The sequence below is a fragment of the Artemia sp. Qi Xiang Cuo genome, chromosome 2 (genome assembly GCF_049724085.1).
Source record: "Artemia sp. Qi Xiang Cuo chromosome 2, ASM4972408v1, whole genome shotgun sequence".
NCBI lineage: Eukaryota > Metazoa > Arthropoda > Branchiopoda > Anostraca > Artemiidae > Artemia > Artemia sp. Qi Xiang Cuo.
Window position 1 is genome coordinate 42,452,556 of NC_142795.1, and position 24,664 is coordinate 42,477,219.

The 24,664-nt window shown below is 37.2% G+C and overlaps 1 protein-coding gene across 1 annotated transcript in view; it reads right to left on the reverse strand.

Annotated features, from left to right (window-relative positions):
* The window catches only part of LOC148955251 (uncharacterized), a 47,435-nt gene that overhangs the window by 16,447 nt on the left and 6,324 nt on the right, over positions 1 to 24,664 (reverse strand). The window contains exon 2 of the mRNA XM_089101183.1: positions 17,374 to 17,862. Coding sequence (XP_088957309.1) covers positions 17,374 to 17,844 — 471 coding nt within the window. The 5' untranslated portion in view covers positions 17,845 to 17,862. The remainder of the gene's footprint in view (positions 1 to 17,373; positions 17,863 to 24,664) is intronic.

Genomic DNA, 24,664 nt, shown 5'->3' on the forward strand with positions numbered 1-24,664 from the left:
ACACAATTGACATGGTAGCAGGATAAATCAAGGTACAAGATTTTTTTGTTAAGTCAAGCATAATTTTGTGTATAGGCAACTCTTCTTTCAGTACTAAGCCAAGTTTAATTCATTATTTTCCCTGGGTGCCCGAATTCATGGTTATTAGGTGCGTTTTGTCAACATTAAGCAAGTGCGACATCTAGTTTTTCAGCTTGTTTTCAGAGACGGTCTTTCGCGATGGCGCGCCATCTCGAAGGTTCAGAATTAATTTAGAGATTTACGTTCGCCGTGCCAATGGTGCTGATGAAAGATAAAGCTCTTTGGGAACCCTACTGCTGTATCAGAATTGAAAAATTTTCATGTCATGGAGAGCTGAAAGTGTACTATCAATGGTTGAAATTCAACAGTTCAAGTTGAACAGCAGGGAGACATGATAGAAACGAGATTCAAGGTATCTGTCCTATTTTTACCGAAACTAAGCTGCTCTTCTCTTCCAGTGCAAGATGAGTGGTTCCAACAGACTCTGCATTCTTTGTCAGCAGGACATATCAAGCGATGATGACACATCCGTTGTTCTGACTGCGAAAGGAGCACTATCGGTGAGGACAGCAAGCAAAGACAGAGACTGATTGCTGCAGAACCAGGTTAGATTGTTCATAAAGCATGCCGAAAAGATTATTGCCGCCAAAGTACCATGGTCTGTGGCATTTTTTGCAACTCTGAAGTGGGGTTCGAGAAGTCGATAAGAAAGGGGGCCAACGGCGAGTGCGTGAAAGCAGCCACGACAGAACTTAGGACACTCAGTGTTGCGGGCATGCGAAAGTAGAGGCAAAGACAATTGGGCGACGACTGTTCTCGGAAGGATGAATTACATTCTTTCTGACCCCCATGCTACAGATGCAGTTTACCATAAATCATGCTATGTGAGCTTTAAGACAAACAAAAGTATGCCAAAGCGGTACAAAGAGGAGAAGAAAACTATTCTGCCAAGGCGGGAAGACCAGCAGCAACAAAAAAGCGAGAAGCTTTTGAAATGTCTCTAGAGTACTTTAAAATTATAGAAGACCAACACTTTATTCTTAGTGATGTTGCAGAAAATATGATTTTTTTCCTTGGAGTCGGTGAAGCTTACAGTGTGAAGCACATCCAAAGTCTTTTGCTTGAAAGCTACGGGGATCGTGTGCTTATCGCGGATTTGCCTGGGAAAGCTAGCATTGTGACATTCAGAGAGACGGCTGATGAACGAGCATCGTACGCTTCCTAAAGACCAATCTGAGGACGTAGATATCATGGTCATGATAGAAACGGTTGCTAGAATAATCAAAAGTGAAGCTAAAAGCTTACCTCCTCTATCAGAAGAGTATCCAAGTTTCAAGTCTCTTGACAATGTCGAAACGTGCTTAAGCTACCTTCCCAAGTCCTTGCGTATTCTTCTTTGCAAATTAATACCAGGGGAAAACGAGAATATTTCAGTGGCAGCTCTTGGTCAAGCAATAGTACAAGCCTGTTTACCTCGAACAAACCTCGCACCTCTTCAGGTGTTTGTAGCAGTTCAGCTCCACCACCACCTCGGATTACGGTTTCTAATAGACAACGTTCCATAAGAACGAAACGCAGCTGCAAGTCACGGGACTGGTCTTTTCACGCTTAGCTCTGGCAGTTTCTTGCAGTTTGCAGCAGATAACTTAGACCATGATGTCTGCACAATCGACGGTAAAGGCACATTTCACGGACAAGGGATTATTGCAATAGTGAGTCCCAAAACGAAAACGACACTGCACAGTATTCCTCGAATGGAAATTAATGCACAGACCCTAAAAGACATCACAGACACAACCTTCCACTTCTACAATCGAAGGAACAAAGAGGGCGCTGACATGGTGTATAAAACCCTCCAGAACTGTACAACCTCTGAAAGTAACCTGGACCTCCTTTGGCATAACAGCTGGCATTTTAGAAGCCAAAGACCTGGTCGGAGTGGCCTTATGCAGGCAGTGGACGTCGGAGAACACGATGGACGATCCTCAGTTCTGTTTTTACCTATCATAGACTACAAAACTACTGATCCGTCATGTATTTACTCCACACTCATATTCATCAGTGACCAAGCGCGAAGACTCGGTGCAGCTCCCGTTGTCACGTTTGAAGGTCCCCTCTTCTGGAAAGCGACAAAGATTGTTCATGACGACCTCAAACAGTCCCCAGAAAAAATTGCAACAATGCTTGGAGGGTTCCATACACGAATGAGCTTCTTAGGGGCCATAGGCTATATAATGGAAGGGTCGGGCCTGAAAGAGATGTTAGAACTTGTGTACGGGGAGAACACAGTGAAACACATTTTCAGCGGCAAAGCAGTTGCAAGAGCAGTAAGAGCTCACGAGCTAGTCGACGCATCACTGAATCTTTCACTTTTGTGCATGGCATATTCGATTCGGTATAGCGAGAGACCTTCCGACCAAGAAGATCTTGTATGAGTCTCCAGCGTGTATGACGATTTGGTGGATGGATATATTTCTGTGGAAGAGGCGGCTAACCTCGAAGCCCTTCAGGTGGTTTCGCTACGCCTCGAAGCCTCAAAATCGTCTCTGAAATCTAGCAGAACTGCGAAACTATTCATGCAGTATTCCGAAATGGTTTCGATCTCTAGGAAGTTTTTGAAAGCAGAAAGGACCGGGGACTCGGATCTCTACTTATCCTCTCTTTCTGATATGCTCCCATACCTGGCAGCTGCGGGGCACAAGCTTTATGCCAAGTCAGTTCGTCTTTTTCTTCAGATGATGCAGGAACTTGAAACATCGAATCCACAGCTCTTCGGACAGTTTGCAAGCGGCAACTTTATTGCCCGACGAAGTGATCGTTTTTAGACTGGATTGGCTTCAGACCTCGTCATCGAGACAGTGCTGATGAAGAGCTTAAAAACAGATAGAGGGCTGACAAGAGGAAAAGGGATGACTGAGCTTCAGAGAAACATATGGACAATGTCTATGCCAGTACTCGCTTCAGTTAATGATCTAATGCAGAAACTGACGGGCCTAGAGTACAGTTCTAGTGAACAGCACGTTACTGCAACCGCAGCAAGAATAAAGAGAGATACTAAGGATCTACTGACGTTTCTTGAATTCTTTCTAGAGAACTCTCCTTTCACTAGTTCCACAGAGCTTTGAAGCATAGGTTCCGGGCTGATTGCCCAAAAAGGCGTCAATGCAGAGGATGCTAAAGCTGAAGGTGAGCTGATCCTCCAGCGCATGGATGGCCAATCGGTCGAAAGTTTCATTCAGGAAGAAAGACAAAATCGTTACACTGGCATCCGATAGGAACATTAGGATAGATGGCGAGATTTTGCATATCGACCCTGCCCTGCTTTTTCAACGTCTTTCGAATACTGCCCATACATCTGAAAATGACATGGCAGAAACTCTACGTTACGAACTGTGCAGTTATCCGACCACTTTGTTTGAGAATCCTGGCATAAGGCGTCAGCCAGACAAACCTGCACTAGCGAAAGCAATATGGAAAGAAGCGAAAACGGACTTGATTCACCACCTGCCAGTGTCAGATCGTGTCATTGTAGTTGACAGAGGATGGCTGCTTCAGCAAGTACCTTGGAAGATTTTATGATTCAATCTTTGACAGCTATGTTAGTTTCGTTACTCGACGCTGTACCTCCCCTACTGCTGTCTTCGATGGATACAGCGCTGGTCCAACCACGAAAGATGCTACGCACAACCGATTGTGTAAGGGAAGCCCGCATCAAGTGATCGATTGCAGTTTAAGGATGAAGCTCCAGAAAAAGAAGGAAGAGTTTTTGAGCAATTCTCAGAACAAACAGCGAATTATAAGCTACATCGGGGAAAAACTCAGAGCTAAAGGATTTGAAGCCGTCCATGCAAAGGACGACGCTGACTATCTAATCGTGAAGACTGCCGTAACGAAAGTAGAAAACTCTGAAACAATAGTTCTTGGCAACGACACTGACCTTCTGATTCTAGTCTTGTATCACCTCCCGCCTAACGCAAAAACACTTTACTTCGAATCGTCAACGAACGCAAAAGAAGCGATAACACGATTCTGGTGCCTCAACAAAGTGCAAAAAAAAAAGGAAAAGTATCCAGGCTGCTTCTGGTAGGGCACGTACTCTTGGGATGTGACACGACCTCGCGAGTTTTCAGACTTTGAAAGCAAGCTGTGCTACCTCTTTTGAAGAAAAGCGAAGTGTTCGGAAAAAAAGAGAAGTGTTTCTAGATGAATCATCGTCCAAAGATGAACTTGTGAAAGCGGGTGAATATCTTCTCCTCAGCTTGCATAAAGCACGACCAAACGAAGATCTCACTAAGCTGCGACATCGAATTTTCTTGGAGAAAGTTTCTTCGTGTAATACTGCAGCGTTTGTTAAGCATGAAAGGCTTCCGCCAACCGAAGCTGCAGCTTCATTCCACTCCCAGCGAGTGCACCTCCAGGTATCCCGTTGGAAATGGGAACCAGCTGACCTCGACCGGGCTGACTGGGATTGGGTCTTCAGAGACCATAAATACTCACCTGTGATGACCGATTTGTTGCCCGCACCTCAGACTCCTTTGAGAGTCGTGAGACGCAACTGTAAGACATGCTGCGAGAACTCGCGATGCAGCTGCAAGAAAAATGGAATGGTGTGTACGTTCGCGTGCGGAGAATGTCAGGGTATCAACTGTTTGAATAGGGACAACGAGATTGTCGAAGACGAGGAGCTCGACTAGTGATATCAATGCTGTGTTTATCAAGTCAACTATACTACCTTAAAAAGTACAGATTTTACCAATAGTTACTGAAGTTCTTTTGTAGTTTTTATTCAACAACATTGCCTTCGAAAGTGCAAATTTTACCTATAATAGCTGAAGTTTTATACTGTGATCACTGCCAAGCGGTTGTTTTCTTTATGTTTAGTAATTCAAGTGGTTGTAAGAAATGTTTGCGATTCAAGAAAGTAAAAGTTTGATGCTTAAGCGAGTTATTTTGTCCATAGGCCTACTTGTTAGCCATTAGCAGCTGGCTCAGGAGTCAGGCCTCTCTGCCCCTTTTCCCTTATTTCCTTCAGTTTTCATGGTTCTCGTTTTCTTTCCTTCATTTTAGGCGTCAGTTTCGTGATCAGCAAATAGGAAAACCCCAGAAAACACATTTCAAACTTATTTCTACCCCTGACTTCAATTGTCCCTTTTCTTCCCCTCTTTTCCCCCGTTATGGTGGGGCTCATGTTCTTTATTTCATTTTAGATGTCAGTTTCGGGATCAGCAGATAGAAAGACCCCAGAAAACATATTTCAAAGTGCTTTCTACCCCTACCCTGTATTTTAAAATTTTTCCCCCTCTTCCCCCTGCTCCCTCCGTTTTCCGTAGTACTCTTATTCTATACTGAATTTTAGATGTCAGTTTCATGATCAGCGTGTGGGAAAGTCCCAGAATAACCACTCTGAACTATTTTCTGGGCATGTTCGTTGGTTTTCCCAATTTCCCCTTATGTTCGTCGGTTTTCCAATTTCAACCTTTTAAGAAATTTAAAATAAATTTTCTCGTGAATATTATCGCATTTAATCAGCAGTTGTACTGAACCAATCCTGCTCAATTCATCCTCAGGGCTATACTGTGGTGTTTCTCCTCCCCATAGGATTGTGCAGACAGTTTGATATCATTCTATTATCCCTTCTTGTTTTAGTTTTTTGTTTTTTTGTTTAAAGCTTTTTCCAATAGCCAATGTTTAGAAGTCCTCCAAAAAAAAAAGTCCCACCAGATCCCAAATCAAGCGCCAGTGAAAGTGCCATAGTGAAAAATGCTCATCATTGTTGGTCAAGTACGATATTTAAAAGTCCAAATGATAGCTCTAATTCAAAGAAAAGGACAATGATAAATTTAGAGGCTAATGTCTCTATAAATAATTATAAGGGGATTCACGAGGCCCTCTGTATAAACTATAAAAAAGGAAAAAAATATCCACAATCAAAAGCATTTCCCCCTCCCTGCCCAAGATCATCCCTCCAAAAACTTAGGAATTTACCTTAAAATTACTCCTACTACCCCCTTTGAAATAAAAATGATCACTGCAATAAGAGTTGCAATTTTTAAATTGCTAAAATCAATGCTCTCTCATAATATTAACCGTGATGGATCTCTGCTAATACCAGTAGAAGATCAGAAATCAGCAGATGCAATAATTAAACTAAAATCCCTTCTGTATACCCCAATTATTGCATCTAATTGGAACCCAAAACAATCAACAACAAATATGGTAGTTTATAATGTTCCCCCAGAGATATCTACTCAGGAGTTAAAAGAAGGGCTTTCAGATAGGGCTGGAAACACAATCCCAGTTGAGGATGTTACCCAACTTGGCAAACCTAATTCTAATGGCCTAGAAACAAGTAGATCCTTCTTATTTACACTGAAGGAAAAAAATTAATATCCCAGAAAAATTATTCCTATTTGGGCAAATCAAACCACACAAGGAATACAAACCTAAGCGTATCCAGTGTCAGAAGTGTCTCAAACTGGGACACACAACAAACAACTGCAATGAAATTCTCCGAGAGTGTAGTAATTGTAAAGCTTTCCATCCTAAAGAGTTGACAACTTGCAACAACACTCAGCCTAAATGAATCAATTGCAAAGGCCCACATGAATCTATAAATAAATCATTATGCCCTGCATACAAGAAAAGAGCTCTAACACTCCAAATATCAACAGAGAAGGCCATCCCATACCCCTTTGCAGCAATGGAAGCAAATGCTGCCCAACAATACCAAATAAAGCCTGTAATGAAACCAACCAAAACCCCCACGTCAATCGCCCCCCCTGCATCCAGCCCCCCATAGACACCACCCTCTCCTAAGCCCCCTCTCTCACATCCCTCGCCGAAGAAATCACCAAGTAAACCAGCCTCCTGTTCCACTGATATGAGGTCAGCCTGGCCCTCCCTCCCCCGAAAAAACAAACCAGACATAATAACAGGAATTAAACCCTTAACTAATAAACACGATGCACAACCCTACAAGCAATTTACCGACATATAATTTTTTATTCTAAACTGTAACGCAGTTTAAGCTATGAACTAACAGCAACTACAGAAAACAAAAAATTATTGCAGAATTGGCAAAAATCTACATCCCTGATGATATGCTCATTCAAGCAAAAAAAGATCTTGCTTTACTTTTAACAAAGCTGAACATTGATACACAGTCATATGAAGAATAAATCAACAACACAACATATATCAATACTCCGATGGAATGTAAGATCACTCACAGAAAATAAGCTAAATGAACTAATATCATTTATATACAATAATTCCATTAATATTGCTTGCCTCCAGGAAACTCATTTAACCCAAAATCAACAAATTAAGTCTCTGGGATATACTATCCTCAGAAAGAATAGATCTTCAGAGAGAAAAGGAGGTGGTGTAGCTTTATTAGTTAATAATAATATAAAATTTTGTGGCATCAATTTTCCAGATTTTGAAAATGATGTTGATGCAATTGGTATCAGTGTTTGGCTGAATAATTTAAAAACCTACATAATAAGTTTTTATAACCCTAATGGCCAAACTACAGATGCCAAGGATTTCTTTAATTATATAAATAATTCTAATATGTTAAAAAATATCATTATTTGTGGTAATTTCAATGCCCACAGCCTTTTGTGGGGGAATAAACCAGCAAATAAAGCTGGTAAATTCATTGAGCATATGACTTCAAATAATAATGAATTAGCTGTTGCTACCCCTCCAAACCTGAATACATATTTCAACCCCAAAAGTGGCAGATTCTCCACAATTGACCTACAAAGTGTGTCATTAAATTTTTTGAATAAAATTTACATAAATAAAATATATAGTCTATGTACTGACCACTTTGCTATAGTTTGCTCCCTAAGTGAACCTGCTGAAACTTTATCTCATACCTCCAAATGTATCAACACTAAAGCAAATTGGTCTATGTTCCAAAATAAGCTAAATGATGAAATTACAAGTTTCACCCAAATTTCATGCATTTCTAACACAACAGTTGACACACAAGCTGAAGCCTTGACATCTTTACTAATAAATACAGCTAATCATGCTATCCCCAGGACAACACCTAAGAACACCTAAGAAATCCCCAGGACAAATTCCTAAAGCATTATGGACAAATGAGTGCCTAAATAAATGGAGAATAAAAAAGGCAGCTAGGACAGAATTCATAAAAAAACCATCACCTACTACATATTTAAAAAAATTACAAGCAGAATCTAATCTAAAAAGGACTATAATAGATGCTAAATATAAATACTGGAATAATTTTGCAAATAATCTCTCCAGAGAAACACATGAGCCAATTATACATAAAGTCATAAGCCATATCTGTGGTAAAAAGACTTCCCCCAACCCACTCCTGTATGAGCTTATACATAATAATACCCATTATGATAATGATAATGAAAAAGCTAACCTATTTGCAACTCTTCTTGTTAATAAGCTACCATCAAATAATCAAAGCAAACTGTCCCCAATTCCTATGAACCCAAGTTACCAACCACGCCCAGGATCCGAGTACATAACTAATCCATTTTCAATCCAGGAATTGAATAATACAATACATCATTTAGAACCAAAACTAGCGACAGCTATGACAATATACACCCTACATGGATAAAGAATCTCACACCTTTATACAAACAAGAACTACTAAATTGTTATAATCACGCTTGGGCATCTTCTATGTTCCCCAATATATGGAAATGTTCGTCCCTCCTACCAATCCTAAAGAAAAATAAACCCAAAGATAACCCTGAGTCTTATAGGCCCATAATGATTATTCCTGTGATGGGGAAAATAACCGAGAAAATGATCTATCACAGACTCCTCTGGTTTGTTGGAAAAAATAATATGATCCCTCACACTCAAACTGGATTCAGGAAACACCACTTCTCAACAGTTGCTTTCATTTTGCTAACAAATGCAATAAATGAATCTTTCTCAAAAAATAATGTCCTAGTTGCAGCTTTCCAAGATTTTGAAGGGGCATATGACAATGTCAACCACCAAATCCTTTTAAACAAACTTGCAAACCTTGGAGTACCCCCTAAGCTAGCATCTTTTATTAAATTCTTCATAGAAGTGCGAAGTTTCATTGTTTGTGTTGGTTCAGCCTCTTCACCCCAAAAGACAATAACTAAAAAGGCCTACCTCAGGGAGCAGTCCTCAGCTGCCTCCTATTTGCCCTATATCTCTGGGACATGAACCTACCCCACACGAATCTACAATATGCTGATGATCTGGTGCTATGGTCATCTGGCAACACCTTTCAGATAGCACAGTCAAATCTGCAAAAGTCACTTTTCCAGTTTGAAAAATTTTCTCAACATTCAGATTTACCCATTGCACCCACCAAGTCAAAAATAATCCAATTTCACCGGAAGCGAAACCACGTTAATGCAAAACTAACTCTAAATAAAACAACTATTCCAGAAGATAATCATATTAATTACCTAGGTCTCATGCTTGACCAAAAACTTATTTTCCACCTCCACATTTCAAACACAATCAAAAAATGCTATAGAAAAACAAATATACTAAAAAGACTTCTTTCCACACCCTGGTGCTGAAAGGAGAAAACCTAACTCCAGTTTTATGAATCACATATAAGACCCCATATTGACTATTGGCTCATCGTGTATGGTGCATGTGCAAAGACCCAGATGCAAAAATTGAAACAACATAATATGATATAAAACATCTCATTTTCGGTGTTAGGAAACCCACAAACACCAAGTTTCTGCTTATGGAGAGTGGATTACCAGCAAAAAGGGAGAGACGTAGCTTTCTCTTGACAGAATATTTTACAAAAATTGAATCAAATAGCTCACACACACTACATAATTGGCTAAGAAATCCAGTCATGTATAGAGGCATTGCAGATGAGTATGCCAATATTCAGAAGAAGTTCCCCATACCAGCAAAGTCTATTGCACCCACTTTCCCCCAATCACCCCCCCCCCATGGAATTGGTCAAGTCCCATAATAAATAATGACTTCTCAAAGTGGAATAAAGATTTAACCCCCATTACTTTTGTCCAGAAAAAATTTGCAGAACTTAATACAATTACCTATAAAAATCACTTCCAAATATTTGTTGATGGGTCAAAAATGAATGAGAAGGTTGCAAGTGGTGTTTTCCTTCCTCACCTGAAAATTGCAATGGGCGAGAGATTATATAATAATTTATCTATAATGTCTGCTGAGTTAAATGCCATAATCATGTCATTAGAACACCTTAAGGAAAACCAACCTTTGATTGCAAATTCAAATAATATTATCATATATTCCGACTCTCTATCGAGCCTCGAGTTGCTGATATCAGATCCTCAGTATAAATTGGACATTGAAGCTCATCAGTGTCTCAGTATTATACATAGTCATGCTGCAAGTTGCATAAGAACTTATTTTTATTATATCTCTTGCAACTTGGGTCTAAATGTTAATAGTTAGTCTGATGGTATTTAAAAAACTGATATTAGTATTGACCAACCGAGGAGGAGACCAATTCCAATGAGAGATATTTACCGATGGAGGCTATCAGATATTAATTTTAATAAGATTAATCCTATCCTTTCCCCCTTTCCCAATAAGTATCTTTCTAAAATTTATCATAGAATTCGTTCTGGAACAAATGGACTAAATTTCCTGGCATTCTCATATAAGTTTTCTAATTCAAGTGGTTCAATTCCCCTGTCCCCTCTTTGCAGGCATTGTAATACGAATAATGAAACAATTGACCATTGCCTATTTGAATGTAATATGCTAACGTCTGCACAACATACCTTGCTTTGTAAACTGTTAAAATGCTTCAAACACCACAAAATCTCACTATCAGCCAAGAGCCTAGCCAACTATACCTGCACACAGAACACAGAAATCGATATCTATCATCTTATATTTAAACTCCTTGAGTCAAAAGATCTACTGAAAGATATCTGAGGATATCTAACAAATAAGAGACGACCAAGCCAGTAGCTCTGTAGCCCACAGAGTGAAGCAAAAAGAAAAGGGCTAAATAGTGCTTACTGAATAGCCCGCCTGCTGTGAATTAGAAGAAGAAGGAATAAGAAGGAACATTAGGATAGATGGCGAGATTTTGCATATCGACTCTGCCCTGCTTTTTCAACGTCTTTCGAATACTGCCTATACATCTGAAAATGACATGGCAGAAACTCTACGTTACGAACTGTGCAGTTATCCGCCCGCTTTGTTTGAGAATCCTGGCATAAGGCGTCAGCCAGACAAACCTGCACTAGCGAAAGCAATATGGAAAGAAGCGAAAACGGACTCGATTCACCACCTGCCAGTGTCAGATCGTGTCATTGTAGTTGACAGAGGTTGGCTGCTTCAGCAAGTACCTTGGAAGATTTTATTTTGTCTGAACTATTTTCTGGGCATGTTCGTCGGTTTTCCCAATTTCCCCCTGTTTTTCGGGTACTCGCACCACTCGGATTTATGGGAACTTTTAGTATGCTGTAGAGAATTTTTTTTCTGATCATTTTGGTACCATTTTCGTTTATATTGCAATTTTGTCCGGGTCAAACCCTAAAAGTCCTGGACTACTATACTGAAAATACTCAGCAGTATGTTTAAAGTTTTGACTTTGTCTGGCCTTTGGAGAGACGAAAAGGAAAAAATCAGGATAAAAACTGCAACCAAGTATATCGGAATTCTTGAATAAAAATTGTATGCTAAAATTATTGGGGAATACTGATCAGGATATTTTTCCTAGACGACTTAGCATCAAGAAATATCCTAGTCAACCAGTTTCTAGTAATGAACTGTAAGTAAAGAACAACATGTGTCTATAATAACTGAAACTCTAAAAACTAAATTTCGATAGCAATGGCCTACACACATCAAAAGTATCTTCTTTTATGGTTCAAAATATATAAAGTTCGTCAAATTCAAAGTCACCTATGAAAAATTATAGTCATGAATAAATTTGCGTAATATAAGAAAAAAAGGGAAAACACCTCCTAAAAGGTTGTGATATTGATGAAAATTGCAGCTATGTCCTCAGCATTTCCAAGGACCTTATTGGAGATTTTAATTTCTTATATGCAAAAAAGAAAGTTTGCAATTTTTCATGGAGTAGTCCCCTTGCAAGCTTGTTTTTTCCCCGTGGAGTGATTACACTATAGCAGTAGTTGTAGAATATTGTGGGATGTCTTATTATTGAGCAGTAAGACATTGTGCAGGAAAATTTATTATTCTTATTTTTGCCAGTTGAACATTTGCCAAATGAACATTGCTAAGCCAAACAGTGTTGTAGTGTTATCCAGTTAAATTTCTGAGATAACCAATTGACCTAAACTATCACTAAGTAATATTAATATCCTCATGGATTCAGAGGTCATATTGTCACATGGCGCCGTATTAGTCAATAAACATAGACGCAATCCATACAAAATGAAGAGCTATTATATGGAAGAATCATGCATTATCACTGACAATCATACAGTACTATATTCAGGCACACCAGCTATTGGGACTGGGTGGGCCAGTGGGTCTTTTGCAGGGGGAGGGAGGTGGCCAAACCCTAAAAAGTTTTTGCAGCCAAATTTCCTAATTTCATGTGAGATGTTATTCTGATTAATTTGAATCTACCCCGTAGCACCCTCTCGCTTTGAATAAGCAGAGGAGAATGGCTCCCTTATTATTGCTGAAATGCTTTTTAACACAAAATGCAATTATATTTACATGATACTATATTAGGTGCTCGGTAAGACTCCTAAGGATAAATAAGGTGCTCACTGAAAGCTACAGGGCATTGAAGGCTAGTTTATCTGTAAGTCTATTTGTACTGATAATATGTTAATTTATTAATTACCTTTTATTATCTTTTTTTTGCTTGGGGGCTTTTTTTAATAGTTATAATATGACATGCTTACCTAAACAGAGGCAGAAGGGAAGGTAGGGGGAAGGGGGAATTCGTCAGGAGCAATATTTCACCAAAAACACTCCCCTTTCAACATCACTTCCTAACAAATTATTTTGGAATTTCTTACCCCTCCAATGAAAATCCTTACGGGATCATCTTTCAGGTGCGATTTTCATTTTTGAAACTGTTTTCAGCAAAGGTTTAACTTTAACACAAAAACCAGCTACAATTAGGACAGGAGCACCCCTTATATTTCCCCTAATATGATATTAAAACAAACAAAAATAAAAAAACACAATACAAGGTTCTTCAATGAGAGTATAGTGCATCATTAAAGCTCCAAGTGAGAAATCATCCTGTATACGAAGCAGGCGGCCATCCCCTCAACCTCCTACTCTTTACGCTAAATATTGACATCTTTTACCAGTACTTCAAGAGCAAATGCTCTAATATAATAGAAGAGCAGTCTGCATTTTTTTTTTTTGCCCAATGCCTTGAGCATGGGAGGTTTTGTGCATTTGCATTCAATAACAACACTTTTAGTTGAAGTGTTTTGAAAGGCAATTACTGAATAAGACACATAAAATTACCAATCGTTTATATTTTTTGCACTCTAAAATGCTTCAAATTAATGACTTAGTTAAACTTTAGTATAAAGATTGGGAGTTGAGGGCGTAGTAGTCTTCATGTACATTATATTTTTTTTTTCGTTAACCATTTTAATGATACTCTTTACTCTCATTTCGAAAACATGTGTTTTATTCTTTAATAGAACATAGAGGAATGAACCCTGTCTTTGACACCGTATTTTGTGTCTTGCGTTTTTATTAAAGCTCACAATCTACAATGAGATGCAAGACCAAGACCTCTTTTATGGGGTCAAGAACACATTATCTTGGGTAATTTCTGCACGTTTTAAATCACAATCTTGGTCTTTGCTTCAGTAAAAAAAAAACACTTTTTTCGTGTAAGTGGTTTTTGGTGTTTTCATGTAAATTTTTTTATGCGAGTGTTTTTTTGCTGTTTTAATGCAGAATTATTCCTCTTCATCCCCTTCAAAAAATAACAATTTTGCATTCTTAAATATTTGTTTCTTATATGTTTGGAATTAGCAAAATTCTTCACGCCCAGGGCCTAAACACAATTGAACTCCATGGTTGCAACAATAGGGTTGAATGAAATTTTTTTCAAATAAGGTTGGGTTAAACGGTGATTGAGTTAAATGAAGATTGAACTACAGTGGGGTTGAGTTAAACTGGGAGGGGGGGGGGGGTCTAGTTGCGGAAGTCAAGCCATACGCTAATTGTAGAAAAAGCCTAGACAGATAGTCCGAGTGAGTGAGATGGCAAATCTAGCATAAGCCCTTTTTAGGGTTGTATAAAAATGATGTCATGTCAATTAATTCAAGATGGAATTATCAGCCAGAAGTGGAAGAGCTAGTAAAATACACATTTTCTTCAAAGTTTTACAATCCTTTAGAAATAAAATATTTGGTGGCCAAATGGCTATTGTTTGGAGGCACATGGCGGATGATACATAGTTAGATTCGGATCTGACTAGATCACAAACAAAATTAGTCTATTAAATTTATGATTTCAAACTTTGCTATAAGCCAATCTTTTTATGTTGATTTCAAATATTGATCAATAGATCAATTAATTAAGTTTTAAAGATACTCACAAAAGTTACTAGCATAAGAACATTCATATAATTTTTGAAATAGCGGGAAAATACCACCCCCCCCCAAAAAAAAAGAAGGGGATAATCTTGATAAAAATTCATCATCAAATTCGACATATATGAGAATGCTAAACCTTTGTACAGACTATTATATAGTCTTTTTTACTTGATACATTTTTACTTTTTACAATAGGGATGACTGTACAGAACCAATGGCTGTAATATATCAAGGATGGGCTCATTTAAACAGAAATGTGGAGCTCTTATACCCTTTTGAAGTATCATAATAGATCATGCCAAATTAAAGCCACAATTTCTGAAATTATATACCCCAAAACAACAGTTGTAGCCTAAGTAAAACTAAAATGCTATCAAACAAAATTTCTCAGATAGCCAGATTGTTCAGGCTATCTTTGAGCTAGCATCCAAAAGCCCATATTAGGTCTCTCCATTATGTCCTTTTTTATCAATCTGAAGAGGGAAATATCTCATCCTTAGCCCAACTTCATTTGAGTAAACATATTTGGGACTAAGCAAGAAATACAGATGGTGAGGGATGACAGCTCTCTTTTCAATACAGAAACAGTTTTTTTTTTTACATAAACCAGTCATTTTAAAAATAAAAGAAGTGAGATAAAAATTTGAACTTATAGTACAAACAGTAGGGCAGCTGATAGCCTTCTTACATTTAAGACAGCTCCAAATATTGTATATTGAAACGAACCTACACAAATTGTGGTTTAAGTGAAAGTAAACATAAATATTGAAACTTAGAATAAACAGAAATTACCCTGTAAAACCTGGGGGCAGATGCTCTCCTCATTTTGCATAGTATGAAGTTCATTTTTTTTTAAATATTAGACAAGAGCAATGTGCTGCAAATTTTCACTTCTTTTTTTTATCAGAATTCTCTAAGAATGATAGAACTCTTTATATGCATTTGTTTAAAACAATATACATTTCAGTTTGAAGATTTTGAAGGGGCTTAGTAAATAAAAATTACAAATAGTGACTGTCTAATACTAGTAGATATAAAGTTCTAGGAAGAATCAGTGAATTTAATTCATGGCTGCTGATACAAATGCGCACCAGTATTTTTTATTAGTGCCATCTGTTTTCCCAAGATTATAGGCGATTTAAGTCAAGGGCCAAGTAGCTGAAATTTTGTATGATTGGTTTTTAGACACAACAAATCTAATAATCACATTGTTTCAGAAATACTAAGCCTTTGCAACAGCAGCATTGGTAATTGCCATGACCAGTTTTTTTTTTGTCTAGAAACTTGTATGATTTTTAACATACACTTTTATGCTGAAATTTGATCAGGATACTTAGCTTGGTTTTTAGCCAAACAAGTAGAAATCTACATGAAGAAAAAAGCAGAATAAAGGCTATGCCTTAAAGTCAAGGAGCTGAAACCCATAAAAAAAAAGGTTTTCAGACATGTCAAGTGAAACAACTAACTGCTTTTCATAAAAAAATATTTGTACATCACATGATTTGCTTATTAATGAGTTTTCAGAGTTTCTAGAACATATCATTCTATATCAGTATCCAGTATCATCGAGCAGGGTCTATTAGGTGCCACCCGCCCCCATTAGCCCCCAAATATGTCTGGCCGCCAATGCATCTAGTGACACCCGACAAGGAAACCAAACTGTCTTGTATATATGAAAATAGGGATGATCCACTCATGAACTGTGACATGAAGATTATTGAGTAAATGTTACCAGGCTACATCTACAAGTTCTCCAGCCTTAGTTGCTAGAAGATGGGATTTAAGGTAATTTAAGGTAAGGTAATAATATTCTATAACAACAACAAAAAAAGAAGCCATACATCAATGATTAGATGCTACTTCTCATGGAATACAATTTTTTGAGCTTTTTTTTACTCTTGGGCATGGAAAAATGCACAAAAAGGTTTTCACATGAAGTCAATCTAACTTCCACATCTTTACCCAAATGTAACCACACCTTTGATATTTTTTGTCTCCTTTTGGAAATAATATACAATTTTGTTTCTTCAATGCAAAAGAAAAGAGAGATAAAATAGAGAGATATGGGAAAATATAGGTGCACATGGAATTAAGTCTACCCATTAGGAGGGTGTATTGGACACTTAGAACCTAAAGTAATTTAAATGAATATGTTGAATGAAAACAAAGGAAATTGATCATCATAGGTACAGCAAATAAAAACTAGCAATGACCATATCAGCAAACCTTCAAAATCTAAGGACAGAACTTTTTTTTGGCTGATATTGGCAAAGGATTACCACCATGGTTAATTTCAATCAAAACCATTCTATGAGACTAAATACTGCATAAAATAGAGAAGCAATAAAACCCAATTGTATTACAATGCTAAAATATTGTTGAAACTTCAAAAACTATGCGAAGAATAATCTTATATCATAATCATGTTTCTAGACATTTCAAAATTGTTATGAAGGACCCCCATGAAAAAATTGGACATAAAATGTTTTCTTTGGCACCCCTGGATTCCCCTCACCAAACGTTCCTCTTTAATACATGCGTAAACTCTTTACTGTTCAACATAAGATATTAGGTCAAGGGTCAAGGTAGTCAAAGACAGAAAGGATGGAAATTAAGTTTATTTTTTCATTTTTTTAAAGATGGAGGGGTGTCCTATAAACTTATCTCAGTCTCTCCATTCCTTCCTTTGAGTCTAGGTTAGTTATTGAACCATATTAATGTCTGTAAAAGCATGATAAGATACAGCTGATATATCCAGCTTAGCCATAAGCAAATAAAATCTGATTACCTGGGCATTCTGAGACTTTCCAATGAAACCACTTGGTGTTGTTGAATGGCAACTTTTAAAGGCCTTTTCTGCATTAGAATTTGCAGTTTTATCTAGATCATGGGTCTGGTCACTAGCTAGCATATCTTGAGAAACAAGGCCTGTAATTTTAAGATTTTTGCCAGCTTCAATCATTTTATGTAGTTCATTTTCACAGACAGTCACATTTCCAGTATACACAAATTCCATAAGTGCTTTTAGTTCTTCATATTTCACTCCTTGCAGTATTATAACTGGATGTGGATGGTCAATTCCAAGCAAAACTTGTCGGAACCATGGACTGCATGCAGATAATACAAATTTATGAGCTTTTAACTGACCACCTTCACATACAAGTAAACAATCTGTGAACTCATTGCAGGTAAGAAGTTGAACCAAAGTCTTGTGGAATACTTCTGAGTATGAATTCCAATTAATTACAAATTTCTCCATTTGTAGTAAGCTTATGCTCTAAAAAAAGTATTTAAGGTAATTTTAAGGAAATAATATAGAAGCAAAAATAAAAGTTCTAAATGTATATATACAAAATTAAAATATTTTACACTCCAACAGGCTAAGATATTGCAGATTGTCACCAAAGACCTCATATTATTAGATTCTTAATGTTGTAAAATCCTATTAAAAAAAACAGAGATGATAACATTTCACTCAGACAGAATGTTCATACTGCATTTTATTGAAAAATATATGTGTCTTGAACAGTCCTTGGAAAGAACTAATAAAATTAAACTGAATATTTGAAATATAATGATATTAATTGCTATAGCTTAGCAATTCAAGATTCCATTTCACTGTAATTTTTGTTTTTATTTTCAATGTTGTAAGTATAAAAAAAAATATTTGTAACATAATTTGTTTTCAGTAAAGCACAAATCACACAGAAGGCTTTAAACTTTTACAGTTAGGGGAGGAGGAAGGGGGCTGTAGACAAACTCTGAATAGAAATTAGTTTAAAAAAACTTTTTCAACAAAACCAGTTTTTCAAAGACAAGTAAAGAGCTCAACTAAGCCAAAAATGGGCAGAAATGAATTCAACTAATCGTCTAAGCGTAAAACTACCATAAATCACTATCAATAAATAAATGAAACTCAAAACGAACATGAATTAGAACAAATAGCCAAGTTAAACTCCTCTTTGAAAACTTATTTGTGGAAAGTTTTTAAATTAATACAAAGGCAGTGTCATTCAGCAAGGGAGGGGGGGCTGAAGCCCCCTCCCCTGTCCCCCGTTATGGGCACACAAGCTTGCGTAACTTACAGCCCTTGCCCCAGGGGTTCTGGGGGATTTTGTTAACCTAGGATGCATAGTTTTTTCGCCCTTAGAATATTGTGAACAAAATGGCTATCTCAAAATTTTGATCAGATGCATTTGGTGAATGCCCTACATTCACTTATGACTCTTAAAAAGGGAACTAGATCTTTCGACTTCCAATCAAATGAGCCCCATCCGATCCGAAGTCTATATGACCATCCATTCCATAAAAACCTTATATGCCCAGGGCATAACTTACAACTCTCACCTCTGGGATCTGAAGGGTTGTGTCCGCTTTGAAGCCGTTGTTATATGCTCTTTGGACTATACTGAACAGTATATGAATTATATATGAGCTTCCTCTAAAGTTCACACATCCACCACTTTCATAAAAAGCATATATGCCCCCAGGGCATCTCAAATATCTTGTTATGTGATCTTTGTATTGTTTTATACAAATGGCTATCTCAAAATTTCCATCAAATGCATATGAGGAAAATAGACCATAAGTGTGTGGGACATAGTTGCCCTCTGATCCCTTTTGACTCTTATTAATTAAAAAAACATTTTCCCACAAAATAAGTTTTTCAGAGAAAAGTAACCCCATTAAACCAAAAATGAGCAAAAATAAAACAATCTACCAAGCGTGAAACTACCACAAATCAGCATCGATAAATAAATGAAACCCAAAACAAACAGAAATTACAATAAATAACCAAGTCAAAATCAAAACAAGCAGAAATTAACATGAGTAGGGTTCAAACCCTATGCCATCCCAAGGCCAGAACACAATTTGCACTTTACTGAAAAAATATAAATGTTTTTACTTTTATAACTTTAATAAATCACATAATATTAACATTTTGATTACTAAGTCATCAGTAGGCTATATGTATATTAAACTGACAATGCACATTCATTTGCATTTTTTAAGTAAAGTGCAAGTTGTGTTCTGGCTTTGGGATGGCATAGGGGTTTTGAGTCCAACTGATGTTCTTTTCTGGTTGTTTTGAGTTCAACTTATTTATTTGTTGTAATTTTTGTTTGTTTTGGGTTTCATTTATTTCTCGATGCTGATTTGTGGTAGTTTCACGCTTGGTAGATTATTTGATTTTATTTTTTCTCATTTTTGGTTTAATGGGGTTCTTTACTTTCTTTGAAGAACATATTTTGTGGAAAAAGTTTTTTGAATTAATTTCTGTTTGTTTTATATTGGCATAGTCTTTTCAGGGAAAAAGAAAATAATTCTTTAAATCTTTTTGTTTTTTTAAGACTTTATAGTTTGGCTTGCTATTTGTATGCTAGAGAAAAAATTTCAGCAATTTTTAACAATATACACCCTTTTAAAAATTGACACAAATAGTAGTGTTTAATTTAGTTTCAACCTCCTCTAGTTAACCTGAAATAGAAAACTTGATACCATTTGCAAAAAAAAAATCCGTTTTCTTTCTGTGATAGCTTGGATACACTTAGGTCTATCTGACTTGATTAAATTTAAGAGCAGGAGCAGCCCTACACGTATGAACAAAATGCTCTCAATTGTTCCTGCGATACTGATAATACACCTTATTGGGAATTAGCATTAACACAATGCATTTTGATTTAGCCTTAAGGCAACATTTAGTTTTTCAACATAATAGGCAAATGGGAGGGTGGGCGTGAGAGGAGGACTAGTTGCCCACCAATCACTTTCGACTACTAGCCCTTTCTATTTTCAATCAAATGAGCCCTTTCCGAAGTTCCTAAGACAACTGCTTTGATACAAAGTGCCCTGTTCTAAAAAAAAAAAAAAACAGAAGAAAAAAAATAATAATATTATTGTACCCACATCAATGTTTACTATAAAAATGTCAAGCTTTCCAATAACTTTCGACTATTAAAAAGGGCACTAGGCCTTTCAATTTCCAATCGAATGAGCCCTTTTTGAGTTTCTACTACAACATTTTCTATAAACACCTTATATGCCCCCAGTGCATAAATTACAATCCTTGCCCTGAGAGCTGTGAGGGGGTTGTCATCCTCAAAAACCTGATTTCCAGAAATTTCAACTACGTTAAACAAAATGGCTACATCAAAATTTTGATTGGATGTGTTTGCGGAAATGGTGTGCGTGAGAGAAGCGTTAGTTGTTCTCCAATCACTTTCAACTATTAAAAAAGGCACTAGCCCTTTTAATTTAGAATTGAATGAGCCCTTTTGAAGTTTCTGTGACAACGCTTTCAATAAAAACCTTATATGCCCCCAGGGCATAACTTACAACCCTTGCCCAAAGGGCTTGGGGGAGGGGGGGGGGGTTGTCATCCTGAAAGACCTAATTTCCAGAACTTTGAAATACGTTGAAGAAAATTGTTATCTCAAAATATTGATTGGATGTGTTTGGGGAAATGGTGGGCATGAGAGGCGGGTTAGTTGCCCTCCAATCACATCTGACTATTCAAAAGGCCACTAACCATTTGAACTTCCAATCAAAAAAACCCTTTTTAAAGTTTCTACAACAAAACTTACTTTAAAAACCTTATATGCCACAGGGCATAACTTACAACCCTTGATCTGAGGGCTGTGAGGGGGTTGTGTTGTCATGTTGTCATCCTCAAAAACATAATTTTCAGACCTTTCAACTACGTTGAACAAAATGGCTATCTCAAAAAATGGGTTGTCATCCTGAAAGACCTAATTTCCAGAACTTTCAAATATGTTGAAGAAAATTGCTATCTCAAAATATTGATTGGATGTGTTTGGGGAAATGGTGGGCATGAGAGGCGGGTTAGTTGCCCTCCAATCACTTTCGACTATGCAAAAGCACTTTAGCCCTTTGACTTTCGAATCTAAAGATTCCTTTTTGGAGTTTCTGCGACAACGGTTTCTATAGAAGCTTTATTTGCCCCTAGGGCATTACTTACAATTATTGTCCTGAGGGCGGTGAGTGGGTTGTCATTCTCAGAGATATGATTATCGGACCTTTCAGCAATGTTGAACAAAATGGCTATTTTAAAATACATATTGGATATATTTCAAGAAACGGTGGGCATGAGAGGGGGGTCACTTGCCATCCAATCACTTTCGACTATTAAAAAGTGCACTAGCCATTTCAATTTCCAATCAAATGATTCCTTTTTGAAGTTTCTACAACAATACTTTCTATAATAAAAAAAACTTATATACCCCTTAAGGACATAACTTAGAACCCTTGCCCTGAGGGCTGTGGGGGGAGTGTCATCCTCAAAAACATAATTTCCAGAAATTTCAAATACGTTGAACAAAACGGCTATCTCAAAATTTAGATTAGCTGTGTTTGGGGAAAAGGTGTGCATGAGAATGGGGTTAGCTGCCCTCCAATCACTTCCAACTATTGAAAAGAGCATTAGGCATTTGAATTTCCAATCGAATGAGTCTTTTTTGAAGTTTCTACAACAACACTTTCTATGGAAACCTTATATGCCCCAGGACATAACTTACAACCCTTGACCTGAGGGCTGTGATAAGGTTGTCATCCTCAAAGACATAATTTCAGGACCTTTCAACTACGCTGAACAAAATGGCTATCTCAAAATTTTGATTGGATGTGTTTTGGGAAATAGTGGGCATGAGAGGGGGGTTACTTGCCATCCAATCACTTTTGACTATTAAAAAGGGCACTAGCCATTTCAATTTCCAATCAAATGATTCCTTTTTGAAGTTTCTACAACAATGCTTTCTGTAATAAGCATGACTGGGGTTACTTGCCATCCAATCACTTTTGACTATTAAAAAGGGCACTAGCCATTTCAATTTCCAATCGAATGATTCTTTTTTGAAGTTTCTACGAGAACGCTTTCTATAATAAAAAAAAACCTTATATACCCCAAGGGCATAACTTACAACCCTTGCCCTGAGGGCTGTGGGGGAGTGTCCTCCTCAAATACATAATTTCCAGAACTTTCAACTACGTTGAACAAAATGGCTATCTCAAAACTTAGACTGGATGTGTTTGGGGAAAAGGTGTGCATGAGAGGGGGGTTAGTTGCCCTCCAATCACTTTTGACTATTAAAAAGGGCACTAGCCCTTTGAATTTCCAATCAGACAAGCCTTTTTTGAAGTTTCTTCGACAATACCTTCTATAAAAACCTTATATGCCCCCAGGGCATAACTTGCGACCCTTTCCTTGAGGGCTGTGGGGGAGTGTCCTCCTCAAAAACATAATTTCTATCTGGAAATCAACTATGCTGAACAAAATGGTTATCTGAAAATTTTTATTGGATGTGTTTGGGGAAATGGTGGGTGTGGAAAGAGTGTTAGTTGCCTTTCAATCACTTTCGACTATTAAAAGGGGCACAAGCCACACCAATTTCCAATCGCATGAGCCCTTTTTGAAGTTTCTACAACAAATCCTTCAATACAAAGTGCCCAGGTCTAAGACCAGGAACCAAAAATAAATAATACATTGTGCCAACATTGTTCTTTACTATGATAAAGAGCACTAGAACTTTTAATTTCCAATTAAGTAAGCCCTCTCCAAAGTTTACATGACCATCCCTTCCATAAATACCTTATATGTTAACAATAAAAACCTTGCATAACTTACAGCCCTTGCGCTAGGGCTGGGGGGATGGTGTCAAACCTGAAGCATAGTTATTTGATCTTTGGACTATTTTGAACAAAATGGCTACCTCAAAATTTTGATCAGAAGCAATTGGAGGGAAAAGGGCATGGGGGGGCTGGTTGCCCTCCAATCAATTTTGACTCTTAAAAAGGGAACTACAACTTTTGTTTCAAATTAAGTGAGCCTCCTCTGAAGTTTATACAACCACCCCTGCCATAAAAACTTAAATATTAACAATGGGCAACTTGCATAACTTACAGCCCTTGCCTTGGGAGCTGTGGGTATTTTGTCAAACCTGGAGCTAAATTTATTTGACCTTTGAACTATTTCCCACAAAATCTCTATGTCAAAATTTGTAATTGGATTTATTTAGGGGAAAAGGGTGTGAGGGGAGGGCGCTGGTTGCCTCTGATCACTTCTGACTCTTAAAAAGGGCATTAGAGCTTCTAATTTCCAATAAGCCCCCTCTGAAGCTTATACAACCACCCATTCCATATATAGTACCTACAGGAACAATAATAATAAAACATTAAAGCCTTATGGCTCTTTACTATAGGCAATGCTGTAGCATTGCCTGTGATTTGTTATTTTTTCAATTCTTAAGATGCCCAATTTTGTAGAAGGAGAAAGAGAAGAAACATATTTTCAAACACAGGGGTTTGTATTAATGGGTTTTGTTTAAACTAATAAAAGGGTACTTTACCCAATTAGCAGGAAAACATTTTTATTTAAGACAGAATTTGTAAACAGTGGGTCTAAATACTGAAATACTTCTTATTTCAATTTCATCTATGGCCAAACTCTGTTTTTTTTTTTCAGGCACTAAGTACAAAACCTCAAAAACATCCTCATACTTAAGTGGTAATGACTTAAAAACTACCCAGAATCTTAAGTTTAAATTTTGCAGGTGTTTTAAGCTCACTCAAATCAACAACATATATACTTCTATTAATTTTATAAAAGTTACTTAAAAAAAAAAATGAAAAAATTATGCAATAATTTTGTATGACCAAAATGGCTGCTTTTTCCAAGGGACTATAGTCATAAGTTCTTTCTAAAGTGGGTGATAAGAACCAACTGCTGAAATATTTAGCAATCAACATGTTTCTCTTATCCTTTATTGTTGGTATTTCAGAGAGGCTTGTTCATGATGTCCTTCTCCATCAAATTGTCAACAAGCCAATACATTTTAGGGATGGACAGAAACCAAGCCTTCTTGACTTGGTTTTTCTCAGAAGACTAGAAGCTCTACTGTCCACTTCATACATGCCTCCAATCAGGAAGAGTGATCATGTTGCCATAGATATCAGAACATTATTCCTCAGAATAACAAATTGCTACATCAAGAAGACATTCATTACCTTAAATTGCACTTGGAAGTGCAATTACATTGCATGGTGGGTGTTTAAATATGAAAAGA